Consider the following 9,000-nt stretch of genomic DNA (forward strand, 5'->3'; position numbering starts at 1 on the left):
TTATTTTGGATAATAATAAATTATGGTACTTTATTTATACATTTGATCTTTATATAAAAATAAATTTAATCAACAACTTAGTAAATTATAATATTTTTTATAATTAAAATTATTATAATATCTTTATGTTATATTTTAATATATATTTGTATTACATTATACATTTTTTAAATTGACAAGTAATCCTCTTATGATTTTTTATTATTTATAAATTTATGTCAAAATTTAGTAATTTCTATGAATTAATCTAATAATAATAATAAGAAGAAGAAGAAGAATGATGATGATGATGGTGATGATGGTTGAACAATTTCTAATTATTATTTTTTTATATATATAATGAAATTAAAAAATTTAATCAATAAGTACGAAATCTTAAAATTCGACCACCTGATTCATACGAAATTTAAATATATACAAGATAGTGTCCATTAGATCATATCAGACGGTATGATTTAAAATCACATGATCTGATTCAATGATACACCGTCTTGAATGATTACTCTTATGTTTTGAGTACGATATCTCGACATCCGTATATCCAATAACTCTAAAACTTTACCAAAAGTATTTTTCTGTAAGTTTGATCATATCTAACGGTTTGATATGAATTTTCATGGTCCGATTAACTCATTTTATTCAACAATGTAAGACAATAGTTACATCAATGTTATACTAACATTTATAAATATATAAATTTTACAGATTGTGAACATAATTAACTATATCTATGTAAATTTTTTTGATTCTATATCATGATTTAAAATAATAATAATAATAATATCAAACTCATAAATCAAAACAGGGTAAATCGAGCTCGAGCTGGCAAGCTCAAAAACTGGAGCTCGAGAGAATACATTGTCGAGTTCGAGTTCGAAAAAATGGTCGAGCTGGACTGGGTGCTATCATTTCAACATCCAATTTGGAAAGTTCCTCACTTTAACAATTGTTTGAGGGACTTTTTGTCACTCCATAATGTGGTTGCCTTGAAAATGTCACCTCTCCATCCTTACGACTAAAAATACAGTTTGTCAGTGTGTACGGAAATTACTTTACAAGAAATATAATATTTAATTATAATTAATTATCATAATTAATATACAATTTTGTCACTGTGTACAGAAATTATTACAAGAAATATGATATTTAATAATAATTAATTATCATAATTACTATACAATTCTACCAGTGCATACGGAAATTACTATAAAAAATATAATATTAAATAATAATTAATTATCATAATTAGTATACAATTCTATCAGTGCATACAGAAATTACTATAAAAAATATAATATTTAATAATAATTAATTATTATAATTAATATACAATTTTATCAGTGCGTATAGAAATTACTACAGGAAATATAATATTTTATAATAATCGATTATCATAATTAATAATATATATTCATAGCAGCTAGACATTAATCACATCAGCATAATGGTAGTCCGCGTGATTTTTATGAAAGTGACTAAATCATTTGTTATGAGTAAAACCCATAATGAATTATTTTACCATAGTCATTTGCTGTGGCAATAATTTTTTCTATAGTGGAAAAATTAACTTTTTAATTTGGATTTTACGTAATCGTAATTAATAATAATTATTTTTAAAATTTAGGCAACAATAAATGTTGAGAGGCATAGAATGTATGTTAGCTTGGGCTCATAGGCCATAGCTGATAGCATTCGTTGCCATTTGTTTGGTATGGTTCATTTCTAGGGAACTACTACCTTTTGTTCCTTCCAAAAATAAAAAATATAAAACTTCCAAATGTTTCAAACTTTAATTTTAAATTAAATTTGCAATTGAGGACAATAATGTGGGGAAAAAAACTAAAACATTTGGTCAAATTTCTATAAAAAAAATATATATGTTGAGCACATGTGAAATTGGCCTTTTTTTAAAAAAAAAGATTGGATTAAATGTAGTATTTAAATTATTATTCTGAGTTGTACACAGAAATAGAAGTGTCAGTCGTAAGTTATATTGTAGCATTTAACTGCATTATTGCTGATTCAGTTTACAAGTAAATTGAGTGGAAGTATATGGAACCACGTCAGTCATTGGGTTGTACATAAATACAAGGGCATGTCTTTAATACCTTGCCAATTGCCATTGCAGCAGCCTCTTCTCATCAAAATGGCAGTCTTTGGAGCAGATATGGGAGCAACCCTTTCTGCACTCCTATTCATCATAGTCTTGCTCTACAATCTGTGGAGAAGATACCCTCGGAAGGGCGCTCAGTCTCCGCCACAGCCGTCCGGTGCTTGGCCTATCATAGGCCACCTCCATCTCCTCGACCCCGAGTTGAATATTGCTCACACTCTTGCCGAGCTTGCTGACAAGTATGGCCCCGTCTTCACTCTCTGGTTCGGCGCGCAACGAGCGGTCGTCGTCAGCAGCCGGGAGGCCGTCTTCGAGTGCTTCACCAGAAACGACAAATCCTTCGCCAACAGGCCTATAACTAGTGCCGGCGAGCATCTCGTGTATGACCATGCATCGTTCGGGTTCAGCAACGGCCCGTACTGGCGTGAGATGCGGAAGCTGGTCTCCTCGGAAGTGCTGTCGGCCCGGAGGCTTGAGGCGATGAGGAATCTGCGAGTGACGGAGATTGCAACGAGCATCGGAGAGCTATATCTGGAGACGACGACTAAAACAAGAGGGCAGCAACCACTGCCCTCAAAAGTAGTGATGAGTAGCTGGGTGGAGAAGATGACACTAAACATAATAGTGAAGACGATAGCCGGGAAACGGTATGGAAAGGGCGCGGCGGAGGTGGAGAGTTTCAGGAAGCTCATCAGAGAGTTCACAGTGCTGTCGGGGGAGTTTGTGCCGTCTGATGTGATCCCAATTCCATTTTTGAGATGGATAGACCCAAAGGGGCATATCAAGAGCATGAAAAGGGTTTCCAAGGAACTGGACGTCATCATTGAGAAGTGGGTTGAAGAACACATGAAGAGAAGAGGGAAAGGGGAAGGCTGCACAGAGGAGCAAGACTTCATTGATGCGATGCTTTCCACCATTGATGACAAGTTCGCCATTCCCAAGCTAACAATTATAAAAGCAACTGTTCTGGTGAGTTTTATACGAATATTTCAATTTTATTTTAGGTGGCAATTTATACTTATCAATTGCATGATGATAAAGTAGGTATAATCAGGGATAACTACCAACGTTTATGGTCTTTAAATTGATCCAATTTACTAGCTTTTGATCCCTAAATGACGCAGTTTACAATTTTACTTCTCCAACTCTATTCTTTAGCTAGCCTCCAAATTTTGGTCTTGTAAGGAGCGGGTTAGCAATTTTAGCTTTGTATGGATTCATTCGAGAATTTTGTAAAGTAATTTTAAAATTTTTTGGAGATTCACCGACAAAAGTAATATCGAAATTTGCTGAAATGGCTTAAAAAATATGCTTGCCGAGCTTAATTGGGTGTATTTTTTAGGCCATTTTGACGAGTACTTTCGCTTTTTTGTGTCCTTAATGTGCGAAATTTTTAAAATTATATGACAGAGAATCCACTAATTGCCACCTCAAATACTTACAAGATCAAAATTGATAATTTTGGGATTGAAAAATGAATGTAAAGTGGTGACATGTAAATATTAGTTCCATGATATATATATATGTAAAGATATTTCATTTTTTAATCTTTTTATAGTCTATTTATATAAACTATCCATACTTTTCAAATTACACATACATTTATAAAAAACATCAATATTATTTACATAAACCATCCTTACATTTTGAAAAATTACACACACCCTAAAAAATGTCGAGAACATTTACACAAATTACTCCTATTTTTTTATTGCTAGTTAGAGTGAATTTTCTAATTACGCAAAAGACATGAATAATTTATATAAATATACCTATCCCTAGATATTATTCATTGTCTATATATATAGTTTAAAATTTTGAATTCAATTGATCTACAATAAAGTCGACTTGCAACCTTTGGACCACCTAGTTTTTACTTTTTCGTGGCCATAGAATAGGAAGAAGCATTACGTGGAACGAAAACTATCACAAGCTGTGTAGACTTTTGTATCTTTCTCCGTGTGCATTAACAAAGCTACGGTCTGATTTCTTCACAGTTTTATATCTATGATTCCAGACGAAACTATCACATGTGGTTGAATGGCTAAAATGTGGGTCGAAATTTGTTAAAATGATCGGAAAAATTCATTTTATTAAGCTGGTTAGGTGTATTTTTCAACTATTTTTGTTCTTAATTTGCTGTATTTGTAAAATTATAGGATAAAAATATCAAAATAAATTCGAACATGACCAAAATTAATACCATTGTATTTATAGGACTGAAATTGCAAACTTTCCCATATTATTTATATATATATATATATATATAGTAAATATCATCATTAAAGTGTTTTTGATGAATATTTGTCCTCTCACGATCGCTTCATCATTTTGCATGTAAAGTTTCCCTGATGATAATATCTGTTTGCTAAAATATGAATAACGCAGAATGTCATCTTAGGGGGCTTCGACACAACATCTGTCCACCTGACATGGGTCCTCTCCCTCCTAGTCAACAACAAGCATGCCATGAATCTTGCCCGCCAAGAGATCGATGACAAAGTTGGCAACCAGAGATGGGTCCAAGAATCCGACATCAACAACTTACCCTATCTCCAGGCAATTATCAAAGAATCCCTACGCCTCTACCCTCCTCTCCCCTTATCAATACCGCACCAGGCCGTCGAGGACTGCCACCTCAGCAACTATCTCATTCCCAAGGGAACCCTCTTGTTTGTTAATATATGGAAGCTGCACCACGATGCTCGGTTCTGGCCGGAGCCCAACAGGTTTATGCCGGAGAGGTTCTTGACGGGCCATACACAAGTAGATGTCATGGGGCAGCAATATGAGTACATTCCCTTCGGGACGGGAAGGAGATCCTGCCCCGGAACCACATTTGCGATGCAAGTGACTAGCTTGACGGTTGCCCGTCTGATACAGGGTTTTGATTTTGCCACGGAGGGAAACGAGGCAGTTGACATGGCTGAAGGGATTGGGATTACTATGCCCAGGAAAAATCCATTGGAAGTTCTCGTTACTCCTAGACTGCCTTCTCAGCTCTACGAATAAAGATTTTCCAGGAGATCATCGGGAATATGAGATTTTCCATGAAGCTTGGAAATACTCTTGTTTATGCATGAATTTGACCAGATCTAGTATGTAATGGGAGCTATGATCTATGCTTCGATTAATAATACAAGTACTAGTTATATATGATGGCTTCTGATCTTGTTTTGGAAGTTTTGATTTGCATGTGACTTGTATACGTCGTTTTATACCGTTAAATTTTATTTTGTTTCATCAAATGTAGTGATCCTAGAACCCCTGTATGTATTAGTTTCCTTCTTCCTTCAATATTAAAAGTTTTTCTTTTCTTTGGCTGTGTATCCAAAAGTCATGTCATGCATGCCCCATTGTAGCAAGCATTACTGGTATGACATGTTGGTCCTCGTATCAAGGGATGATGTTTTACTCCATCACAAATATAAATCAATTGGCTTACAAGGCTTGAAAAGAAGATCAAAGTGTGAGTGAAACCTGGACAATCAGTACATTGCAGCAACATGTATACAATTTGCAGGGCCAGTTAGCATAAACACAAGCTGAAAGAGTACCCCCTTCATTTGCATTTATGCACTTAATTCCCTTGATAAGTACCATCAGCACAAGTTTGATGATTTTTCCTTGAAGGGATAATTACATTTAACTCCAAGATCTATGTACACAAACCATCTATGTACATAAGGATGGTTTATGTAAATGATGTTGAAGTTTCTGATGGATGGATGTATGTATAATTTTGGAAAGGACGACAATGATTTGTGTAAATAAATTATTGGTCAAGGGTATAAATGTAATTATCCCTTTCTTGAATAAGATACATTTTGGTAAAGAGTAGACAAAAACTGTACAAAAAATGTAAGATATAGAATCCACGAAATATTCTTGATTTTCAAATCTGTTGGTACAGCATTTTACTTCATCACTTGGGCACATGTCTCATTGCAGATTTTATTTGTTATCTATAATACACTTGCAGGATTGCTCAAAAAAGTATTCAAGAAAATAAAGATCACCCAATGTTTTCACATTTCGATTACTTAAACATGGTTAGAAGTGTATTACCCTCCGCTTATAGGAGGTATGATAGCCAATTCATCTCTATCTTTAACAACAGCTGACTCCGGGGTGTATTCCTCATTTAGAGCAAGTACCATACAGTTACGGATCTCTTCAAGGCCTGGAAATTTGATAATAAGCTTATTCAAGCAATCATGAGCAGTAGTACCTGGTGAAACTTCCAACATCGTGTCTGTCATTCCAGTTAGATCTCTTGCTCGAGCAAAGAACAAGACCTTTATTTGAACAGATATGTCTTCCTTTTCCTCCTTTCTATTGTCCATCTTTCCAGATATATCTGAACGCTCCTCAGTGTACATTCTAGTCTACCCTGCCAAATACCAACCGTATATTACTTCCCAGGGGCAATCTTTTGCAGGATAATTCTCTATGAATTACAGTTTTGTTGGAAAGAAAGGGTTGCGACTGTTAACATGATTTAAAAGACTACGAAAGATGGGACAACAATGATGCCAGGTGGTACATACAAAAGTGGCTAAGGGGGGATTTAGAAAAAAAAAATTTGGTTAAGTTTGATATCAAATAATTTGGTAGAGGAATCATCAAAAGTAAAGCCATGTCTAAAGGATATCGTGGAGGAAAGAGAAAAGTCACCAATTATCACAAGGTGCAGGTTTAATAGGAGTATGACACACTTTTAGGAGAAAAGAAAAACAGGAGAAACACATACCTCCACACCACTATAGAAGCAAATATCATGGTAAAATGCAAACTGAAATGGGTTAACCATTCAGTTTGAAATCGAACAATAACCACATGAAGAGCAAGAAAGTCTCAATAAGTGAACTATGGGAATCAATATGGTTAGCTTTAAGAACATACAAAATTTGGGACATTTATTCAGAACAATAGTGAGGCAAATCTATAGCCACCAGAAGAGGAACATGTCCCGCCATCCTTAACTAGTTGGTTGATGCTATATGACGAGTTCAAAGGTCAAAATTTCAAGATAAATAACAGCTAAAACTTGACAGCATAATTACATTCTTCTGCACTAGAAAGATGATCAGTTGAGTGGAATTTTTCAAAATAACAGCAACAAAATAAACAAACTCATTGCCATATAAAATTATATCTAGGGTAATTACAACCACCTCCCCTGAGATTTGGCATAATTACGAATCCCCTTATTGTTTGAAAAATTACAAATACCCCCTGATTTTATGTAATCCTTGGATGGAGGTATGAAACTGCCAACTTTGTCCTTACTATATTTTTTTATTTTTTAAAATAAAAACTTATAAAAAATCAACTGGGATAGATGAAAATTTTTTAAAAATTATGAAAAGATTATCCATTTAGTCATAAAAAAAATAATTTTTTTTAAAAAACTAAATAATTATAATTTTTAATCTGCAACAGCATTTTGGTCAGTTCAACTCAATCCATAAGAATTGATTGCAGCACATAGCTGTTGAAGAATAAATGAAGAAAGAACAATGGTTTCTCAGCTATCAGCTTTTCATCAAATCCCTGAATATTACATTTCCATAAGAGGCATTTTGAATGTCAATTTCCAGTAAATTGAGATGGAATTTCCCTTGACATAAAGGAAAAAAGACAAAAGGGAAAAACCAAATGAAACACGCGCACACAGGTAAAAACAAAGGTAAGAAATCATTCAACGAAACTTAGGCTCTGGAATAAAAAAAGTAATTTCTATTTCCCAAGAATCCTTTATTTTTCTTCATCTCCAAAATGACTGATTCGAAAAACTGATCAGTTTCTTTCATGTCCAAATTTGCAATTATCCAAACCCACTTCTTGTGTAACATTATATTTTTTTACTTAAAAAATGCGAGTTTATGAAAATAAACTTTGTTTGAGTATTTTTAGACTAATTATGCTCATTTCTTTACTTTTAGTTCAATGTATTGTGGATTAAGTAATTATCAATTTGATTAGTTTTTAAGTAACTACTATTAATTAGTCCAATCATAAATTACTTAATCCTAAAGTCAAAGTGTTTGAAACTAATTTCACTAAACTAGGTTAACTCATAATAAGTAGAAATAAAAATTCATAATCAGAAAAATTCATATAAATTAACATGCTAACAATTAACAGTAACAAAATTCATAAAAAATAAACAAAATCAAAGTTCCAAAAATAGAAGGCAAAAAATAACAAAATTCTCAACATTCCTAATACTTCATAAAAACGTTTATTTCCTCCAGAATTCATGAAATCAACAATAATTTCCTAAAAACCAACATAATTCAGAAAAATTAAAATGGATGGGCATATTACTGTAAACTAATTTCTATCTATCCCTAAATAATCCTTTTCTTTTTCATTCAAAATTCAAAAGAAAGCAGAACTTACATGTGCGGGAGAGTGAGGCGAGAAATCGAAGGAGAGGGAGAAGGGGGAAGGTAGGGAATCAGGCGACGGCAGCGACTGTTGGTGGTCTTTGGCTGGATTTCTATGGCAAGAGAAGATTAGGGATTTGGGTAAGGGAAATTGGGGGAATTGTACATGTATGTACAAACTAGAAACCAACTAAATCCCCCAAAAAAAACCCTTTATTGCTGCAGAGAAAATCATTTTATTTTGCAAGTTGCACTTCAGGGTCCACTTGTTATTTATTTTTTATTTTTAGTCCCGTATAATAAGATATATTGCACTTTTGACCCATAAACTATGGAGTCAAACAAGCAAGATACTCCACCCTGTAGACTGTAGCTCGTGAAATTCTATCTAAATAAATGAATGAAATATTGTATTATTAAATTAAAAATAATGGAAAAAGCCATATACTTTAATAATATGTTTTAACTAAAACATAGAAATATTAAAAAAAC

General features: G+C 33.4%; 2 protein-coding genes across 3 annotated transcripts; one reads left to right on the forward strand and one right to left on the reverse strand.

Annotated features, from left to right (window-relative positions):
* Positions 1–2,090: 2,090 nt before the first annotated feature.
* On the forward strand, positions 2,091–5,295 carry LOC105179609 (cytochrome P450 CYP82D47-like). Its single transcript, XM_011103253.2, has 2 exons — positions 2,091–3,082; positions 4,502–5,295. The coding sequence occupies exons 1-2, from the start codon at positions 2,096–2,098 to the stop codon at positions 5,123–5,125; spliced, it is 1,611 nt and encodes a 536-aa protein (XP_011101555.2). The 5' UTR covers positions 2,091–2,095; the 3' UTR covers positions 5,126–5,295.
* Positions 5,296–5,962: 667 nt separating this feature from the next.
* LOC105179610 (molybdopterin synthase sulfur carrier subunit) lies at positions 5,963–8,725 on the reverse strand. 2 transcript variants are annotated; one of them, XM_011103255.2, is made up of 2 exons: positions 8,522–8,725; positions 5,963–6,501 (listed from the first exon to the last, which is right to left on the reverse strand). In XM_011103255.2, the coding sequence occupies exon 2, from the start codon at positions 6,493–6,495 to the stop codon at positions 6,178–6,180; it is 318 nt and encodes a 105-aa protein (XP_011101557.1). In that variant the 5' UTR covers positions 6,496–6,501; positions 8,522–8,725; the 3' UTR covers positions 5,963–6,177. The 2 variants fall into 2 exon arrangements, with proteins under 2 accessions (XP_011101557.1, XP_011101556.1); XM_011103254.2 differs by having other exon boundaries at positions 5,976–6,506; positions 8,522–8,724.
* Between the last annotated feature and the right edge of the window lie 275 nt (positions 8,726–9,000).

Source organism: Sesamum indicum, unplaced genomic scaffold, assembly GCF_000512975.1.
Source record: "Sesamum indicum cultivar Zhongzhi No. 13 unplaced genomic scaffold, S_indicum_v1.0 scaffold00177, whole genome shotgun sequence".
NCBI lineage: Eukaryota > Viridiplantae > Streptophyta > Magnoliopsida > Lamiales > Pedaliaceae > Sesamum > Sesamum indicum.